At 41.1% G+C, this 22,347-nt stretch overlaps 1 protein-coding gene across 2 annotated transcripts in view; it reads left to right on the plus strand.

Annotated features, from left to right (window-relative positions):
- Positions 1-22,347, plus strand: part of LOC104935569 (metabotropic glutamate receptor 7) — a 60,819-nt gene that overhangs the window by 11,627 nt on the left and 26,845 nt on the right. For both annotated transcript variants that reach the window (XM_010751430.3, XM_019258572.2), the window contains exons 2-4: positions 14,612-14,828; positions 20,797-20,932; positions 21,537-21,691. In XM_010751430.3, the coding sequence (XP_010749732.1) occupies positions 14,612-14,828; positions 20,797-20,932; positions 21,537-21,691 (508 nt within the window). The remainder of the gene's footprint in view (positions 1-14,611; positions 14,829-20,796; positions 20,933-21,536; positions 21,692-22,347) is intronic.

Consider the following 22,347-nt stretch of genomic DNA (forward strand, 5'->3'; position numbering starts at 1 on the left):
GTAATATATAACCATTATATCAGCCAACACAGTGTAGACCTTTACAGCAAGACTAAATTATTACAGTGCAGCCTAGGCCTCGGGTAGTTATGCTAAAATACCTGTTGATTTTACATGTGAAAATGAAAAAGTGGAATTTTGCAGTTTCATTAGCTTCAGTTTCATTTTGTCTGTATTTCCCTCGAGATGATGTTTAGCAAGGGTGTTTTTTTTTCTGGCTGGCTGTGCACTGGTGTGTGAGTTCGGTGTGAGCAGGTTTGTGTGTCTCTACTCTTTTGTGAAATGTGTATATATAATATACTGTGCTGCAGCAGCCAGAGCATACATAAAAAAACAGTTCACGGGATAACTGTTTTCAGATGCAAATCCCATGGGATTTCATCAAGGGCTCTCTGAAATGCCTGCATCTGACAGTTACATTGATTTAGGGGAAGACCTCAATCACCATTGACATTTTGCAAATTAGGAAAGCTCTTTCCTTTCAAATAGGGTTGGTTAAACTACAATTGACTGCCGGACAGGAGCTATCGGTGACAGAACAGAGTGTTTTTTAACTGCCTTATCAGTGTTAAAGCACTCACATGTGGCCCACATTGAGGCCAAAAAAATCAATAACATGTCATTTATCAATAGATTATGCATAGACCTGTCACACACTCTCTACCTGGAGGTTGTAGGCCAATCAAATGTGATATTTGCCGGAGAATATATTGAGGCGTTTGGGGGAACAAAAACCATCTGTATGTTGCATCAGCCAGTCAAACATCATTCTCCCTGCACTCGTACCAGTGAATACAATTCTAAACTGTGTAATATAATATTTAGGAGAAGAAGTTTTATTTAAGATTTCTGTTGTTAAATACTCTGGTTCAGTTTTCATACTGAAGGTTGAAGGCTGAAGGTTTTCCTCTTGAAGCCTGTTTGTGTGTTTTTGTATTGATTATGTTGTCGGGACAAAAAGCTGTTAAAATATTCACATTATGAAGACATAAAGTCAGATCTCACAAGGTTGACCATTAAATTTCAGGGCTAACATTTGGTTTCAGGTTAACTAGTATTGGACTGGCTGTGTAGCGTTAAGGTTAAGTCTCCAGAGTATTGATGTAAAACCAGATTTATGCTTGACACTGGGGGGGTTTACAGCCTGCTGTAGAAACACATACGGTGTAGGTTTTTTATTTATGTATCAGTGTCAGATTTCACTCGTTGATGGCACCGCTGCAACACTAAACGGATGTACTATGTGTGTTCAGGCCACAGCTTCCCCAAGGTAACAGTTGTTTACATTCTTTCATTCTCTTTGTGATATACAGCGCAGTGGGATACGCAAATAATGAATACAATACAACTGGAATTACATCGGGGTTAAAAGCCTATTTCGCCTTGTCTCATTACTAAACAGGAGTCTACTCCCTCTGCAGTCACCATGTTTATATTCATTCATTCACTGCGATAGAGAGTGGGGGTTGCAGTGAGTAGAAGGTTTGCAGTGGAGATATCTTTTTGTGAGATGCCTGCTGCTGGAGAAGGCTACGGAGTCTTTCTTTAACTTCCTTAAAACACAGTCTCTTTGGGCTACATCTCTGTATCCCTAACATGAATATTTTTAAAGCGGCGCACAACAGATATGGGCATAGCCTACAGCATAGCTTCTGCAGATAAATCAACCCATAAAACGAATCAAGGCAAGTGACAAAATCAAGGGTACGCGGTGATGATTGCAGGGTCTGGTTTCTTTGGGGACAAAATACATAAAGCGAATGATTAGATTAGGTTTTTAGTAAAGGCTACTCCTTGGGTTAGGTTATGTATGGAGCCTCCGGGGTATGAATGTACATTCATGTGATGTCCTCTAACGTAATAACAACGGGTGTATATGTGCGTGTGTGTTTTAAGGCGGCAACAATCCCACACTCTCAGCATGCAAGCAATTTTACAGTCCTTGTGCACAGTTGGAAAAAAACATCACACCTTTTTATTTTGAGAAACCATCCACACAGAGGTTATGATTTTGAAGGAGCTTTAATGAAATAAAGAAAGAAAGAAACATGAGGCACTTGAATGCTCACGTGCTGGTCGTAGCACAAGTGGCTTGGAACAGCTTAGCTTGAAGACTGATGTGTTTTTCTCTACCAGTTCACACTGCGGTGATGATGTTAAAGTTTTATGCTTAGCTCTATGTTTGATGATACAACTGTGAAGAAATTTTCCTTCTTTGAATCGCATTTCTGACACTGAAGGCTAGAAGTTCTTGAAAAAGCTACATAATATAACTCACATATAAAATACTGAGTAATACATCAGACCTTGCCTGGGTTTCAGACTTTTCAGGCATTTGAAATCTATATTTAAGCTATTTTATATCTCTTATTTCAGATCATTTGACAGATTGTGTTGTTGTCAGACCTCAGATCCACATGAGCTGTTTTGAGAAAGATGCATGTTGGTGCACTTGTTGAAAATATAGATAACTCTTTGGTATGTGACAGTCCCATTGTGTCCAACTGGGCTCATTCCTGTTTCGGCTGGTTAACTTGTCTGAGGGTAATTGCCTGATCTGGCGCCTGTTGCACATCTCTGATTCTGGCTCTGAAATACATGTCAATGTGCAGTCTTCTGACACTTTGTCTCACTGCGAGTGGAAGTTATGTGAAATGTGTGTGTCACAAAAACACATTCCACATAAATCTTTTCAGTCCATTAGTTGAGACACTGGCTCTGATGAATCATAATCCCAGTGAGAAAAGAGAGTCTGTTACACAGAATTGTTCTGTCTGAAAGAGTTTGTCCAGTTCTTCTAGACTTTGGAGGTTATTCAGGGCAGCACTGGATGGAAAAGGCTTTGCGTGCTTGCTGGACAATTGTCCATTGTTAAGTCCGTACAGCAGAGCAAGTGTATTGCTGAGGCCAGATGCCCTCAGTGATGCACTCGACCAGCAGTGCAGAGCAGAACAGAGAGTCCATGGGTGGTGAGGTCACGACTGGACACGGGATAATTTTCATCAGAATGAGCCGCAGGGTGGGACGACATACAGAGACTATATTAGGCTTTACTTCAAGGTTTTTCAGCTATACAGCAGCTCCCTTTCTTTACTGCTCAAAAGCCCATTTGATGATAGACTTGACTCTCTTAGGATAGTCTGGTTTGTTATCCACTCAGTGGCTTGTCTGTAAGGACAAATGAGCACAGGCAGTTCCAATTCAGTATTTTATTGCATGATAGTTCAAACTGGTTTATCTGGTAACAGAGGAAATGGGATAACAGAGGAAATCATAATTCCTAATCAACCATCCATCAAAGGAAACTGGCAATAAATGCATTTAGGCTAAAGGAAACTTTTGGAGAGATGAGGCATTAACATGAGGATGTGAGCTGGCTGTAAAGACTCCTTCAGGAAGCAGAGAGCCAGGTAGATGAAGGTTAGAGTAGTATGGATTTTAACAGTAGTATTATGTTACATTATCATTATGTAGTAAAGCAGTTTCTCAGTGCAAAATGACTTAGAAAATCTGTACCACGTTACCAATATGACTTTGACAAGGATGCAGACCGGGTGTTCGCTGTGATGGATTTCACAAATTAAGATTATTTATAGAGTCTTAATCAATAAAAAAAAATGAAATTAATAAAAGACTATGAATGGCTGTAATGATAAAAGTACCTGCTTTAAAATATGGCAGCATGGTTTGCTAGATGATTAGCTGTGATGTAAGTTCATATAATTTGTAGCAAATGGACTCTTTAAAGTGTAAGTATTCTTTTACTACTTGCACTTTGCAGTAATAAGCAATAGTTGGTAAAATTATGCTTAAAATAAACCCTCAAAATATTATAATATATAAGTGTCTACAGTCATGCTATTAGCTCTGGCTAACATGCTCACAATGACAGTGCTAACATAATGTTTACCAAGTTCACCGTCTTAGTTTAGCGAGTTAGCATGTTAATATTTGCTAATAAGTGCATTGTCATTAATTTTGCAGTTTTATAGCAAAAGTATTGAAACTCTTGACCCAATAATGGCACCCCGTGAAAAGTCAGGGGATTACAAAGTAACTACAGTTCATCTTGATGGGGCCCAGATTCCATGGCAGTCCATCCAATAGTTGTTCTAAATCACAAATGTCATCACCAAAGTCATCAGTCATTCATTCTGCGCGGTTCATGAATGTCAGAACAAAATTTCAGGGCAAGACATCAAGTAGATTTTTTAGGTTATTTCACAGGAAAAGTTAGAACTTTGACCTGCTGGTGGTGCTAAATGAAATGTCAGGGGATCACCAATTCTGTAGGATTTATTATCAGGGTATTATGAATGTCTGAACAAAATGCCATGGCAATCTGTCTGATAATTTAGATGTTTCAGTCTAGACCAAAGTGGTGGACTGACGACCTAAATTGCCACCCTGCAGCCACGCTGCTCGCACAGCTAAAAAGTAGCTAAAAGAAAAACTATAATTTGCAAAACTAATCTGGGATATCTTCTCAGACATTTTGCTTCCACATTGAGAGAACTTTTCACTTTCTGTGCTCTTGCCTCAAGCTTCAGAGTCATTTAAATGCAGCAGTCTCAATTTTAACCTTTAACAGACCATACATTCTTGATTTAAGAATAAGCTTGATTTCATCTTCTGCGAACATTCTGATCACATTGGAAATGTGCTGTTTACGTGAGGCTGGACTCCAAGCAGAACTTTTTATTTCTTCATGAGTCATACTCGTTGTGAGATCCTCAGGCTGAGTGAGACTGTCACCTGTTTTGACAGAAAAGAAAAGGTGACTGTGCTTTTGCTATTAGGACCAAGGGACTTTATTGCACCGAACCGAGCCTCACAGACTGTGGCTGTGTACACAAACAAGTTCTACCAATCAAATGCTTCGGGTTATAGGTAGTTAATATGAGGCCCGGTTAGAGTGTGCTATTCCCAGCGAAGAAGGTGAGATTTGTATAAAGCCTCGGAGGAAGGTCTGTCTCTGCAGCTAAACCCAGGGAATTAAAGTCCTATAGTTTATTGTGAAGTGCACTACCCTTCTTTTTTTAAATCACACTCACTTGTCTTTGAAATCACTTTTATGACCAGCTTTATACTTGGGTTTTGCTTACTCATAGTTTTAGGCTGCTCTGTTCTGAATGTTTTATCTGTTTCTGTATGTTCATTTATTCCTTCGTTTGTTTTCTCCATTTCATTTTAACTACTTTGCTTGTGAATTTGTTTTTCTGCTTTTATTGCCTTTTATAGATTTTAATGTTCTTTGTTATGCCAGTTTTGTAAAAAAAAAAAAAATGGTCGGTGAGTGTGAACATCTTTCTGTGAATTGGCAGTTAAAGCAGCTTTTTTCTTTTTTTTTTCTATTACATAAAGATATCAGCTGTGCATAAATTCTATTATGGCTGCATACAGTCATCTCTAATCACCTCCTGTGAGAATTAGTGAATTACCACAATGCATAGAATAAACAAGAGGTACTGTATTACTTCAGATTACTCTAAATATGGATGCAATATTCTTGCAGGTAAGTGCACATTCTTGTTCACATTTGAAACCTCACATCTCACATCCAGATCCACGCTGACAATGGATTTCATGTGTGTTATGAATGCAGGTGTTGCTGATAAAATACTATAATGTCAACTCAGGGAGAGATTCAAGGCAGCACTGCAGGCAACGTCAAGCAAGCAGATAATCGTCTATTAAAATGTTCTGCTCTAAACTGGTACATATATCTCAAGTGCATGGTATCAAGCAGGGGTGCAGACACACTAACTAGAAGGAATTGGATCTGTGATATTTTCCACTTCTGTGATCAGCGCGTAATTACATGACCCTGCTAAAGAATTCTTTGTGAGGAGCAGACAGAGAGGAAAAGATAAGATCGAGGAGGCTCACCCGCATTGTCTGCACTATTAGGGGAGAAATGGGCCTGGTGATGATGCTCTGTCGAGTCTGAAGAGAGAGCTATACAGGGAGAGATGGAGGATAGTACAGAGGAAATGATTGGGATGCAGGTCAAGAGTGTTGCAGGTGCAGGACTGACAATGAATGTGTCAGACACTGCATGCTCCAGGTGTAGGTGGGGGAAAAAGAGGCTCCTGTGTTCAGTCTTTGGTGAATAATATGCCAGAGCCACATTCGGACAGGGCAGAGCAATGATGCAGAGCAGAGATGTAAAGATATTGCACACCAGCAATCCCCCCAAAACACAAACATTTGTATGCGTTTATCTGCCATGCAGGAATATTCTCTTACTTAAGGCGTAATGGCATGCATATTTCAGTATTGATTTATTGATATTTCATATTTCTGAGTGAAAAAATAAAACCAGAATGCAGGCTCTAAAGAACACAGCAGAGAAAACAAAGCTGCGTCCAGTGCACTTTGCAGTCAGGAAAAATCAATACAGCCATCTGTAATGTGAGACCCTGTGGCTATAAAGGAATACATTTGATAACACTTAGTCATAAACCTGCAGGCTATGTATTATTCTTTCTGTGACTCTGTGACTTTCTGTCGCAACTGGAGAGAGCACACAGCACAGCCATGATGATCAAGGCTTGTTCTGCTGGAACTGCATTGTTCTCTGCAGGGCCTCACTTTGTGTGAAGCCTAAGTCAAAAGAAGCTTTACAAAACAACTTGAAGAGATACTGTACAAAATAACTCTCATGAGTGACGGCACAAAAGCTCGACTGGCATGCCAGCTTGAAAGGTAAGAGCCTTAAGTCAGAAGGCTCCATTCCTGACATGCATTTGTAGCAGCAACACTACACCTTTACACCACACCACATAAATGTTGAGCCTCTCCCCAGGTAGACTCCTCTCCGTTGAGGTTTTGAGAGCTATTTCGTATTGGGAAATGATTATTTCTTTGAAATACCAATAGAGTTGAAATAGCAGTCTGTTTACCAGATGGAAAAGATGGAGGTCGGTCAGGTTCCCTTTGTGAGCTATCCACACTTTCCTCCCACGCTTCGGCTCTACTCTACTGTGTGGCTCTCTTGGTCAAATATCTGATTTGTGAGTCATACCTAGCCTCTATACCCATGGCGGAACATGCTGGTTGTCTTAAAATACATTCTGGCAGGGCAGCCATGCAAGAGCTAGAGCCCAGCACAGAGCACTGGAGCTGCCCAGGGGACTGGCATGGAGCGAGCGGGAGAGACGGAGGGTGAGGGAATCGACTGGGAAAAAGAGAAGTGGGCGGAAAGCAGGAGACAGTGGAAGGTCGTGTTAGATAAAGGATTATGAAAGCCCAACTTTCTGTCATGTAACACTAAGGCTGGAGCAGGGCTGGTGTGGGCAACACTGAAAGGGTGGTGTTTGCGATGCCTGTGGCAAAAAGCTGCAAATTACAGTAAATATCCAGACCGGTTAAACACTATTCAGCTATGGGCCTTGTGGAATAACTGGCTGTAAAATGGTGGAAATGTAGTAGGAGTGCAATGTGAGAGGCTGGTATTGGTGAAGAGATTGGAGGAGAGGGAAATAAACAGAAGTATCCCATCTAATATAAAACACATCTATTAGTGTCTAATTTTATTCGCAAAATATGAAATGGAAGAAACAGAATTGCTGTCTGGGTTATATTCACTAGCAAGGTTTTTTCCTACTACACATATATCACCGACACGTCTGAGGGAGGACGTTTGGGTGAATAGTTGGATCTACAGAGCACACAGCCTGTATCCCTCATGTTTAAGTTTAAACAGCTGAAAGACAGTGAAAGATGAAGGTTCTGCTGAACTATTGTGAAATTTTATTTTGTCTAATTTTATGCTTCTAAAGCAGCTAAAGAGACAGATATTAATGAGATGGTGGGGACCAAAATGGAGATAAAAGTTGGTGAATTTTGGACTTAAATTCCCCCTAGATGACCGGAAACACAAATTTAAATAAATGTGACTGTTGCTTGCCATATCAATATGAGGAGATAATATATCTATGTTGTGTTTATAGGCTGTTGTGCTCTCCCCATGCGGACAGAAAAATCAATTAATGCCAGTTTAACCAAATGCTTTCAGTTTGTGAAACATAACTATAAAAGTAGTAATGTTGCTTTAGTCGCCACAAGCAGATATTGTAGGGAAAATCAATAAAAGACACTGACACTGTAATTCTCACTGCTACTGGCAGGTAAATAACCCAACAGCATGACAATGAGAGCCAGAGTGGCAAAGTAAGTTCAGTTTACATATCTGAATACAGGGTCGTAACCTGGAGATCTATCACACAGGAAAAAAAGTCTGACAAGGGACAAGAACAGTATCTAAGGTTCAGAAATGGGCAAACAGGGTCAGGACAGCAGCTCAGGCAAAACAGAACTACAAATGCTGGAGAGCTTGACAAAAATGCACAATACAGTCAAGTGAATGGAGTTTGGCATTGAGTGGTTTTTTATTGCACGGCCTGGGAGAGGCAGGATCTGAAACGACAGGGGAGTTAAAACAAACTAAGAGTTGGTGGGATGTGTGACAGACACTAAACCTACAGATCTAATTTAGCAGTGGCAGTGAACAGTTTGCAGATACAGCGTTTATTAAAAAAAAACTCCCCCCTGGCATTACATTTCTGACTAAATGTATTTGCTAATGCAAATTAGTCGTACTTTTTTGTGTATTTTTCAGGAGTGAGGGTTTAAAATATAAAATTAGGGAAAAATAGAGTAGAAAACAGAGAGCATGGAAAAATTTCGGTGGCGTGTGAGCAAGTGACTGAGGGCAGATTGTCTCGACTTGGGGGGAAATTGGCAGCCCGAGGACCTCTCTGGGCAGGAAGTGTCTGCTGATCATCTGTGTGGGCGTGTCTGCATGCAGACGGATGACAGCGAGGGAGGGAGAGACACATGAGGAAGATGAGACCCACCTGTCTCTACTTCCGACAGGGATGAAACGCACAGAGGGGCGGAGAACAATGGAACGAGGCTGAAAGTCACAGGTTGTGTGAGGGCACGCCGAGGAAACACAGCCTTCATGAAAGGAGAGTTTGAGTGAGAGTGAGGGACACAGATGGGCAGGAAGAGCGGGGGAGAAAGTGACAGAGAGATGGGAGGGAAAGCTGTCGGTTTCCTCCGCCCTTCCTTCCCTGCCTCGTCGGCTGTGCTGGCAGTATGGTGCTCTGGTGAAGAGAGATTACCAAAGCCCAGCCCCAGGTTACATGTATGGACACAGTCATTACCTCTGCCCTGCTAAAAAAAATGGCACTGCTGTCTGAATACAAACCAACGACTGTCTGGTGCCCCCATTGTCGCAGAGCTGCTGAGCCTTGATTTAGCAGGAAAGATGTAAAACTTGATAACTGCTCAATATCTTTATAGGCCCGTTTATCGTACTGTATTATTTTGTTTATAGGATATCGACCGTTGCTGGTTTACAGCACCGGGCAGTGGAGCTACAAATAAATCATCTGACTAGGGATTTTTTTTTTCTTGTGAGCAAATATTTATTCCATTATGGGTGGGTTGTGTGGTTTTTGAATTGCTTTCAAAATGGATCATATTTAGAGTTTGTGAGTGCATGTCATTGTGCACGGTGTCACGAGGACAATCTGTCCGTTGGCGTCCGGCCACAGACAGCATGGGGTTAGAGCAGGGTCTGTCAGAACCCGCTGTCATTTCCGCCGTCACCGTGGAGATTGTTGCAAACTGCCGAGTGGAGCTGACTGATGTCAAGATATACTTAGAAGCTAATCATGCAGCAAATAGAGGCACTGGGATTCCTGCAACAGAAACTGCCTGGCCGCCCTCGCTCCGGTTACAGCCATTCATGGGAAACATTTCAGCTCTGCCACTCACAGTTCATTTGCGGCTCTGTTTTGGAGCGTTGCTTTTGGATTAATGGACACCAAACCCAGTCTGGACAACCCTCTAGTTTTCTGTGCCTAATTTCTGACACTGATGATGTCTAGTCTGTGCTGCCTTTTGTGGGGAAATGCTCTGTGTTTGAAAGATAGCCTTTGTTTATGTCTAAGTTTTTGTTTAAAAACCCATGGACTGTCATCCCCCCTCTGTTTTCTGTGGAGACAGCCTGTCTTGTCATGTCTGCAGATTTTCCTCGTCTGAGATGGCAAGGATAGATCGTTGCCATTACCCCAACTGAGAATTGTGGTGCACCATATGCTGCCTATTTTTCTTCAAATAACATTTCTTCTTTGGACGGAGCAAATGAGAGAAAAAGATAGAGGAATGGCAGCACAGCTAGCTTTATTGCTTCCAGCTACTCAGAATCATCACCTTCACATTAGCGGAGCAGGGCGGTTAAAGCACAGACGTTACAGTCTCTCACCTTTCTTTAGAGCTGCCCATGGTGCTTGTGGGCTGCTGTATGTGAAAATGCAACAGAAAGGCCAAGGCACTCTAATTAACTTCACCTGGCATTCCCACTTACTGTGAACGTGTCTAACCTTTACACAACCTCACTTAGTCACCTCTCCTCTTAAACACCCAGGTTGAAATTCTCATTTAATGTCAATAGGCAGATTACCACCCTAACCCCACCTACCAGCTCCCACTTTTTTTCTTCACCTTCTTTAGACTTCAGCAACAGATTTTTAGTCAGGGCGGCCGCAGCACTTTCTGGTGGTAAATCAATAGAACAGTGTCCCCTATAACAGACCTCTGTGTTTTCCTTCCATCGATCCTGTCAGCCCAGATACTTTCAAAAGCAAGCCAGGCGATTACCCTCAGCAATCCTAACTTTGATCTATACTGCAGATGACAGGTGCCAGACATCAGCTTTGGGTAATTGTGATACTGAAAGGGGGCATCGTTAATCATTCTTTCTTGGCCTGAATTCAGTCGCTCATGATCGGCTCATGGTCATTGTAGTCGTTGTCGATGCAGACTGCTTACAGGCATCCCCGTCATCCTTTCACCTTGCTGCAAACTGGAGGCGAGACCAATGTGTCATGTGTGATGCCATATTTCACGTTATCGATTTTAAGTGTCTTGATGAAATAAAAATCGCAAACAGTATCAAGTGCACCCCGTGAAACTGGAACATTCCTCATGAAAGATTGGGGAAAATAGTCCTGTACTCATTCCAAACTAATTATTTACAAGCGATTCAAAAAAGTTGATATTATATCCATTCTCCCCACCTTATTATCTCCGCTTTATCAACTTCGCCACAGAAATCTGTTGCAATTAGTTGCAAAAGCTATTCTGGGAATAAAGCATGCAACTGTGACTCAAGAGAAAAAGCTGAACACTGTCGCTGGTAATTTACTGAGAAAGACATAATGAAGTTCAGGAGATTTCAATTTGCTTATTTATTTTATTTCACTTAATTTGTAGCGGCTACCAGATAGAAAAATACAAAGGTGTTAGATTCTAATCTGTATTAGTTAGTCAGCATCTCCTTGTATCGTAATTCCTGCTGGTTTAATCCTCACACCTCTGCATTTTCTCCATCAAGATTTAGCACTTTTGTTACCCGGAGGTCAAAGTGGTAATTAAAAAAGCACAGGCCGAAAACATTAATGTTTGTACTACAAAGAGGTGTAGATTCCTGGGGAATAAGGAGTGGAGAAATTATATCAACGGGGTACAAAGTCTGGGACAAAGTGAAAAGACATTGCCATCTTGAATGGTTCCCTGCAGCAAAAAAGCTCCAGAGAGACAAATGTTCAAGCAGCTTTCTGTCCCAGCTGGGGCGAAGATAAGACGTGATTCAACACACCTATAACACCTTTTGACTCCGTAGTATTACTACAGCAGCTCTTAAGATACATCCTCTATGAAATGTTCCAAATAAATGCTTCACTCTTTGGAAAGAAGGGTCTTTTTACATGCAAATCACTGTTGCTTTTCCATTACTTTTCCGTATTCCATCTCTGACCCTGTAAACTCATTTTAGGCAAACGATTTAACTTGTGACACCGCAGCACCATCCCCACCTGTGAATTTGTGTATTTGCATCACAGATTTTGTGTTTCATGATTACGCTACACTGTAGTTGGTATTTTTTTTTTGTATTTATTTTTTTTGTTGGTGACTTGAAACATATTGAGTCATCTTAAGCTTGACCTCCTCCTCTGCTCCTCAATTTGTCAGCTTTGTGCGGTTGACTCCGTTTGAGTTGTGGGTCAAAGCTATAACTCACACTCTGTGAGATGAAGCAATCCCATCACCGAGCTGCTGTGTCCTCATTCCTGTGTTTCCCCAGTGTCCAGCTCCTTTTGATCACTCTAACAGAAATGGATGGCATTCATGCAGTGCTTAGATTAGACTGTGTGATGAGGTACTACACAGGGTTCAAGAGAAAATGATGTCTGCCCCTGCTTGTGCATCCCCCTGTCTAATAGGAGGAAGCCATTTTGATCCCCGACAGACAACCAGTTGTGATTGCAGTTACAAAACCTCGAAGACAGTTTCTGATGAGATGTTTAAGAATTTAACGGGTTGAACTGTGAACAATCCAACACTAGATCTCTTCACATTTCTCCATTTAGATCCCCTGAATGTGTGTACCAGATTTCATGGCAATCCATCCAATAGTTGTTGAAACATTTCACTCAAAACCACAAATGTCAACCCTGTGGTGGCGCTACAGGAAAACTAGACAGACGGAAACAGAGATTGACATCTCCATCCCAGAATACCGCAATACCGCAACGCTTGGCTGAAGAACCTGAGCTATTTAAAGAGGTGTTTGAGGTTACAAAGAACATCTGCAGGCTATTAAGGAGTTTCCTGAACATTAGGGAAAGTGACTATGTTGCATTTTTCTAAAGAGCTTGATTGATTAAGCCTGTTGTGTATGAGATGCTCTAAGTTATCTGCTGTTCAGATGATGGCATGTGTCAGTTGGTAGTTGATAGTGATAATTAAGTGTGATTACGCTGCTTCCTTTAAGGGGGAAACATATTATACAAGTATTAGTTAACATATGGAACCTCCATTCACAAATTCCTGACACAATATGAATCAAGTGAGTGTGAAAGATCGTTCTTGACCTTGGAAACAGTAGTTCGACAACTCAAAGTCCACTTACTACCTATCGTGTGACTCACAATTTGTATAAAACCTGTCACATTATGACCCCTCTGTTTGACTTGAAAGCTCTGGAAGATTGTAATATGCAGTTGAAAAGCTGCAGAAATGCTTGTAGAACCTTGAGTTAAGTGTTTTGTTGAACCAGTTTGTGACCAAAGTTTCATACGTAGGTCACATCTTGACGATTGAAAGGACTCTCAATGCACTGAGAAATACCTTGAGATGTTGATCCACAAAAGAATAGTCAGGTCAAAGGTTTGTCGTATAGTTGTATTGTATATAGAGAGTGGACTATATGTAAGATTCTGTTTCATGTACTGTGTTAGTTTAGCTTTGCTGTTAACCCAGGACAAATACAGGCAGAAATACAAGAGACAAAAGTAGCACATACACTGAATACACTGAGGTTTTATATTTGGATATGCTGTAGGGTGATAAAGACAGGCTACCCTCTCATCAGGGGAGAGCGTTCACAAGGCTCCGCTGCTAGTTCATAGAAAGTGCTGCAAAGACATTTCTGCAATATGTCTTCAATGATATGTTGGGACAAAGAAGTGACAGCACAGCAGGTTGCTCAGATGACAGATAGAGTATGTAAAATATTGTATGACACAATATGAATATATTCTTAAATGATCAAGTGACAAGGTGACATGAAATATATGGAGAAAAACTGAGCAGCAGAAGAAACGAGTGATGCGAAGCGCCTACTTATGTTTTCAGTCAGACTTTCAGTTTGTTAATTAACGGGACAAATGTCGTTTGTAGTTTGAGATTTTGGAAATTACAGTTAATAAAAATAGTTTGATCGAATAGATCAATATCACTCTCATGTCTGTATGTTCAATATAAAGTTGTTTCCTGCAGCAAGTTAGCTTAGCGTAAGACATATTTAAAAAACATGAGGAACAGCTTGCCCTGTTCTGCCCAAAAGTGAAAGAATCTGCCTGGTAGCGCCTCTCGAGCTAGTAATTAACTCGATTTAAACGGTTTAAAAGCAGGTTGAATAAGCTTTTTTCCCAAAATATCTTTTCCCTTAATTGTCCAGTGTGTAAGCTTTAGAGGCATCTATTGGCATAAATGGAATATAATCTTCATATCTATGTTTTCATTAGTATATAATCACCTGGAAATAGGAATTATTGTGCTTCTGTCACATTAGAATGAACCTTTTATATCCACAAAGAGAGCAGGTCCTCTTTTTCGGAGTCTGCCATTTTTCTATAGAACAGACAGACTGGCTCTAGATGGAGTCTTTTGTGTATTTCACGTGTTTCATGGCCACCATGCTTTCTCCTGCATTCATGAAATTGGCGGGTGAGCAATCTCCAACTTCACTGCCAGATGCTCAAAATGCAGTTGACCCTGTAAAACGCTGATGCAAGTGCATTGTGAGGTCGATAAATGTAGCATAAAAGTCATGGACGCCACAAATTCATTCCATTGCGGGCACCAAACTGGGGGCATATTGTGCAGAAACATTGTGTCTTAGTAATATTAAATAGGGAGTTATTTAAGACACATCTGCACATTCAGAGCAGTTACCATGGAAACCACCTATGATCTTGCACTGGAATAGCATCAACACATGAAGTAAACAACCCCTGTTTTTCTCTTTAAGATCCCACAGATTAGCTACGCATCAACAGCCCCGGAGTTGAGTGACGACAGGCGCTATGACTTCTTCTCACGGGTGGTTCCTCCAGACTCCTTCCAGGCCCAGGCCATGGTCGACATTATCCGAGCCCTAGGTTGGACTTACGTCTCCACCATCGCCTCAGAGGGAAGTTATGGAGAGAAGGGAGTGGAGGCCTTCACACAACTCTCCAAAGAAGCAGGTAAATAAATACAGACTAATCTTCTTAAGTTTGTTTCTATGATTTAAACATGCTTTTTCCACCAGAGGAAGATCATTTTTGCATTTGCAATTCATAGTAAAAATCTGTTTTGGGTAGATGAATTATTGATCTGTTTGGCAACTTCTGCTTTAGTCCCCCAGTGAGTTGTGGAGTGTTACTGGAACTGTAGAGAAGCAGCTTGTAGAGTGGAGGCCACATCACAATAATGAAGATAGTCTGTACCCATGGCAGTTTAAAAAAAAAATGTAACCATTTCACCTTTTTGCCTCTTGCACATTCAGAGGAGGAATGGTCTGAAAAATATGTAATGTGTTCTCCTTTGCTAGCCAGCTAGAGAGAAGAGAAAACGCTCTGGCAAGTGGTCATTTGGGAGACATGGGTTTTGTTCTACACGCTGCCTTTTCTGTTTCACTCATCCTCATTTTTCATCCGTGCTAGTGAGAGTGCAGGGCTGATAAGGACGGTCAGTCAGCTTTGTGATCGGTCAGTTCAAACCACTCTGGTCTGGTTGTGTGTGTGTGAAGCTGCAGGGTTTTAAATATTTAGTATTTTTAGACTTCTTTGGTGAACATCTCTAGACATTTCCCTCAGAAACCATATGATTAAACAGAAAGAGATGAACCGCTGAATGATCTGGAAAACAAGCTATTAGAATCCGGCTTGTTTGTTGGGTCCTGTAATGTAACATTAATGGTGATTGTTTGAAGTGGAAATGATCCGTTTTCAGTCTACCTTGTTAAGTTTACATTTGGGGTTTCGGCATGAGGATCTTAGAAGAGTACTTAGAAGAGAAATCTGCATTCAGACAAGGTGTTTTGGTTTTGCCTGTAACTTGGCTGAGAATTGTGCTCATGCTTGACTCACCTGCTTTTTTTCACATTGATGCTGTTATTGGCATGCAGTTGAACATGTGAATCAGCAGTCACTGCTGCTGTCTCCAGGAAACGCTCAGTTGCTATACATTACAATGGGTCAGCTATCTTTGTCAAATAATGTGCTCTGCTTTAGAGCCGTGCTGTAGAGACTTTCACGGTTGCTGCTGCAGTATTTCTGCAAGATCAGGACAAGGATACATTTTTATAATAGAATACAGTCACTTTGAACTGACTGACCATGAATTCGAAAGGTGGCAATAGCTGCGTGTTCAGAACTCCAATCCCTTTTTCATCTTCGTGGGAGAATCACTTTAAGAGGAATCTTACCTAGACTGGAAAAAATTACTCTCTCTTGATCCATGATAGCACATCCGTGCAACTCAAAACAACACAAGCGAGTATTTTGCTGCTTCTCACCTCACCGTCTGTGGATCCATTTCCTGTAAATCTGTGGGGAGTGATCTCTGTCTCTTCTAATAGACTAATGTACGGAAACCTCTAAAATGAGGAAAGCTAATGATATCCCACAGGCACCGATCAGAAGTCCAGCATGCATGAATATTTTATCTGTGTGCATTTGTGTCCAGTGTGATCACTCATTAAAACTTTAAGATGCTGTTTGTGGCTGTGTAATTTCCAGTGACAGAAAGAGAAAGTAGCCTGTGTGTGGACGAATAACAAAATATCCTGATGTAGGGTTTATTTGGGATGTTTATTTCATCATAAATCCCATGACAAACACAGTTTCTTCTAACTAGTTCTCTCAGATGCATTTCCCACAGAATTTGTTTTTTCTTATGCAAGAGCAGTAAACGCGCTGATATTATTATGACTCTTGAACAGCTACACAATTTATAAGCTATTGTTGCTGTTGACTCATCTTGTTGCTTCTGAGCTGCAGTCACTTTGCAATATTTTGTATTCATACACAAATGGGACTTATTTCCTCTAAAGGAAAGCCTCTAGTGCCAATGGGATCTTTAATAAACACATTAATTTACGTAATAGCATGACTGTACATTCACAGAATTCATTCAAAGGCATCGGTTCTGCACCAGGACTGCTGGAAATTGATTGAATGGAAAACATCTTAGTAAATATGGAAACTGAGCCTATCTGAAACATACTGAGTAGGTGTATTAAACACACATCATTAAGAACTGCTAAACTCCAGAACAACAACATAGTTGGGTGGATGTTGCAGCATCAATGCTTTAAGCCTTGAGACATTTTTTTTGTGGCTGCCCTGTTTGGTTGCAGTGAAATGTCAGATGCATTAGTAGAATTCTCGCTTCACCACTTCAAGGAGAACCATCTAGCGGACTAATGCAATATGGCTGCCCATTACCCCTAGCTGAGACTAGAGTGATGGTCAGCCTATATTGATCTCTTCTCTTTTTTCTCTGTGTTTTTTTTTTTGCTTTGCTTTCTCTCCCCGGTTTAGGCACTGTTCCATTGTGCACCTTCATCCTGGCTCCAGGTGAAACTGGCAGAGATTAATCTTGTTTGTATTTTTCTGTGTCTGTCTGGACTCAGGCCAGAACGATGGAGTTCAGTTTTCCCATTTGATAAAAAAGACTCGCATTTGAGGAAAACCACCCACAATGTATCACTGTGGAATTGATTGCAGCAAGTTGCCAGCACGATTCGTTCTTAGATCTACTCTGATGCTGAGAGAGGGAAAAAAAATCTACCAGTAAAATATAGCACTCATATTTAGCAGCAGCAGCGGACTAGGGGGGAGAAGTCTGACGCATCTGCAAACACGATAAAATAGACCTCGATACTTGTGTGTGACCCTACGACATTGCCAAGTCCCAGACCGGCAGTGCAAAGGCACACGGGGTATGGAAGGACACACATATGTAGAATATGAATGTCAGCTGTGTGTCAGCCCATTTTGATGTACTCCCACGTATTCAGGCGGGAAGACTCTGGAGGGAGCAAGTCTGCCTTGTGACTGTCGAGGTGATAAATATAATTGCAGCATTATGGATCCCCAGGAGGTTTAGGTTTGGAGGGTGGTGAGTTGGCGGGTGGGGGGTCGAATCCATCAAGAGCCTCTAATTTAAAGGGATTTGTATTTCACTAAGCAAAATGGCGAAGCTGGATTCCTCGCCCTGGAGTGCATTTTCAAAACCGAGGGCATTGAGGATGAATAATTGAAGCAGTTAATGCAGTGCATGACCTATGGCACTCAGACAGATAAGCAGAGAACTTCCAAGAGCCTGATGAATTTGGCCATCACGATCATTAAGCTGTCTTTGATATATTAATCAAATGTGGAGCAGGGGGTATGGGTTCATGGTGCATATAGTTTTTATATTATGTTGTGGGATCAGAGGTAAATTAATAAAGTGCAGCTAAAACTTTCAGTGTCACACGCAGCACATATTCTTGCGCAAGCAGAAATTTTACATTTTCAAACGATTAAAGATTTTTTTTAAATAAAGTCTGCATTGCAGAACCAATCCAAAGTCTTGATGATGTGCAGAAAATCATGTGCCAACTGCAGAGATCATCATTTACCAGTCAGGTTATGTCCTTGAAAAAATGTAAGGCGTCGTCTAGTCGTTTGTTAGCAGCCTTTCTCATCGCTGCCGTCCAAGCAGCTTGCTTGCATTTAGAAATCCCAGACGACTGGTAGGCGGTGAGTTCGTATGTTTGACCACATCAGAAAGCAAAAATTGTTTATAGCTGTTCAGATTTGTTTAAATACAAGCTGAACGCTGCACATTTTCGTCATCGTTTCATCCATTGACATCCACTCCTGGAAGACATTCGTAGCTGTTCACACAAAAATTGCCGTCCGTCTGAAAGCAAAGGAGGAGGTTTTGAAAGCTTTTCGACCATCTGACAGGCAGTTCTGATGAAGTACTTTGTATAATGGTGCTTTAAGTGGCAGCCAGAACGGTGTTACTATATGATCCTATTCCTTGGATAAGACTTCAACGAGATGGAGTAAAACACTCTCTTCTCTCAGAGCCTGACATTCATCCTTCTCACATCACACATCTTCAGGCGAGGCAGACATGCGGCTCCTCTTTAAACCTACTGTTTGAGTCGAAGACTCTTTCAAGGCCGCACGATGCTTTCCAGTGACAGGTGAAGGCGGTCCAGCCCAGAGCACAGTAGTCTGGAAGTACAGATACAATACCTTTCCATCATCCCTGCCTCCCTGACTAACTGACTGACTGACCACCTGACTGACTGACTGACTGACTGACTGACTGACTGACTGACTGACTGACTGACAGATGAGATACTCTGCAGGTATTCAATAATTTAGCCTCAGGTCTGCATCCTGCAGGACAGTGTTAAACCCACAGCACATTAAAGCTTTGGTTTTCTCTCTGTGTCTCTAAAGATGGGACCCGCTCCAAATGCTTCTTATCTTCATCAGTGGCTCCTGTGGTCTCTGTCTGTATTATTGACTGCTGTAACCTATAATACATCTCTGTTCAAGACTGTTATACCATTATAACTCTTCACACAAGCCCGCAGGTTTTTTTTTCATAATGGAGTTAATGCATTTTCATGAGACTTCAATTCTCAGCAGAAAAAGAGATTTTCTCTTTTTTTCCCCTCTCTGGAATTAATGTGTGTGTGATACCTGGAACTGAAAGGTGCCGCTAATATGTCTGAATCTATTATACATTTCTCGAATTTCCTCAAACAGACCTTGGAAGTGTGTCATACTGTAGGCTTTCTGGCTGAAATCTCTGTGCTGAAACAGAGCTTTAGTGTCGTCCCTTGGAGACCTACACTGCTGGCTGCTCTGCACAAATGACACCAAGCACGTTTCAATTTTAACAGGATACCACAAACCCTTAAGCAACAGCTAGGCCATTCAAGGGATCTCCATTTTTATGTTTAGTCCACTTAGAGAGGATAACAGCAGCCATCCCAGAGGTCTTTTGGCACATCCAGGATGCTTTTTTTCCATCGAAAAAACATTTCTAATCCTGTCTGCTGATACTCGAAAAATGGATAGTTAAAACGAGGTTCAGCAGTTGTCATTTTACTATCCTCTGTCTTTGAAATACCACAGCAAAACTGTGTCTGTAGATGTGTGATCTGACAACTAAAAGCTGTTTATATCAAAGTAATGAGCCTGAGGAGACTGGCAATTAGGAGATTCCTTCCATTCCTCTGTCTACTTAGGGAAACTGAAACTGAAAGGTTATTGGGTAGGCTATTAAAATGCTTGAGCGGGAGATGTTTTAATTGGTTTGGGTAGAGCTTTGCTGTTGCTGTTCAGGCCTTACAGTAGTTTAGATGTTCTATCGCTCAGGTGATCTGTTTATCTAAAGCTCCTCAAAGGTTAGCATGTCCTCCACACCTATAATTACCACACCAGAGTGAAGCAAAACTTTTGATTATTTTTCATGAAAGATATCATTTTGCTATTCTACCTGATAATGAGCTGTTGAATATAACACTGAAGATAACAATATCTAGCAAAATGCTGAAAGCCAGATGTACCATGCCAAATATCTAGTATCCTTCATCCCGTACAAACTCATTAGTGGTGTCTGAGAATGATTTATTGTTAGTATTAATATTCTCTTTGTTTGTTATTGCAGGCTGTGCTATCTGATTGGTTCAGGGTCCAGCAAGTGATGTTGATGATTGCTAATGACTTTAAATGGAAAGTCAATGGCAAATTGTTGGAATTACCTAAACCATAATATGAAATCTGCAGCTTTATGTTCCTGCTGCAAGCAGACCATTGAATTTGTTTCTAACATCGTCTCTGTGAAACTGTTCCGGTGCTCTGAATTGGAGGCTGCAGTTTGAGTGCTGTATTTCATGCGTCTGTGGTCTTCGGATCGTTGCCAAAATGTAAATGTATACACTGTAAGACTATGATTTAGATTCTATAGTAAGCATGACAACATCATCAAAATATCACTATTGTGCTCAGATGTTTTCCTATTTCCATACGAAAAAAAGCAGCTTCTATGACCCCAGGCTTTTGTTTGTGTATACATCTTTGTTTGAGATTGAATGAATGGCTGAGATCTTCCCAGAGGCCTTATCCATTTCTTACTCCTTTCTCATTTAAAAAGGTGGAATCTGCGTCGCCCAGTCTTTGAAAATTCCCCACAACCCCAAGCTGGAGGATTATGACAAAGCCATCCAACAGCTGCTGGAGACGCAGCACTCGCGGGCAGTCATCATCTTTGCCAGTGAAGAAGACATACGGTGAGGAGCGCCGTACATTCTGGCTTCATCCATGTTGCTCAGGCGTGTTGATGGCTTGCCATGTTGAGGTCTTTAATCTCTCGAGTAGCAGCCCCTGAAGACAGGCTAGAAGCACAGATTTAGCATGCGTGCAACACAAACATACCTCCGTCAACACAAACAGGGGCACACCTCGGAGGAGAAATGGGAATACGGATCACAACAAAGCAATAGAGATATTGTTTCATTTACAGTGGCCTATGGGAAATGTTGTTAAGAAACACAGACACACATTTAGCACCTTTAAGAATTAATAATCTAGAAGTGGATGAATAAGTGAAATGTAAAAGAAAAGAGAAGATGACATGGAGATAAATGATTATAACTCCCTTTGCTATCTTTGAATAAAATATAAAAATAGCATATTTTTCTCAACATGATGCATATACCAGTTAGGACATAATTAGTTTCTCCTCCTCTCACCATTAATGAGATAAACCATACATAACATGACTGTGCTGTCCAAACAACTCCTCAACGCTAGCTTTGACTTTGTGTAATAGATATTAGACTGCACACACACCTCCTGTGCGCTCTTTTAATTCACACACAAATGTCCTTGCAGGGGAGTTCTCAATGCCACCAAGAGGGCCAATCAGGTGGGCCATTTCCTGTGGATTGGATCTGACAGCTGGGGGGCCAAGAGCAGCCCGATTCACCAGCTCGAAGATGTAGCAGTGGGAGCAGTCACTATACTGCCCAAACGCTCCTCCATCGAAGGTACACACACCAATGCACACACTGCATGCTTCACCGCGTGTTGTATTACTGTATTGTTTTGTACTGTACTATTTTGTCGGTAGTAGTTGCCTTATGTGTTTTTCTTTTTTGTCCGGTTATGTGTGTAATTACTTACAGAGTAAAAGAAACACTTAAACCAGATAATATTTACAATTATTGTTTCTTTTAATTAAATCAATCAGGTAGCAACAGCTTTAGAGAGACATGAAGGAGGTAGATGAGACAGAGAGGGGATGACATGCAGCAACACTTGTTTTAAGTTGATATGACAGACTTGCAGATAATTGCCTATTTTAACATCCAACAGTTATGGAGAAACATTAGCATTCATTTGCTGTCATGTCCAACAATAACTCTCCTTTTAGCTGTGGTTTTGGTCAAGTAGGTATGTGATCCATTGTTAATATAAAAATATTGATTACAGCTGCTTTAAATATGCAGTCATTTATTTATGTTTGTCTTGGCTGGTTGGAGGCTGCTGTAACAAGCTGTAAACACAAAAATAAAATGGACCTGTCTGTCTGTCTGTCTGTATTGATGTATTCATGTATGTATGTATACATGTATGTATGTATGTAGGTCCTTTTAGTTTTCTCAATAACTGTTCATCGGTTTTACACTTGCTGGGTGTATTG

This window comes from Larimichthys crocea, chromosome XV (genome assembly GCF_000972845.2).
Source record: "Larimichthys crocea isolate SSNF chromosome XV, L_crocea_2.0, whole genome shotgun sequence".
Taxonomy (NCBI): Eukaryota; Metazoa; Chordata; class Actinopteri; family Sciaenidae; genus Larimichthys; species Larimichthys crocea.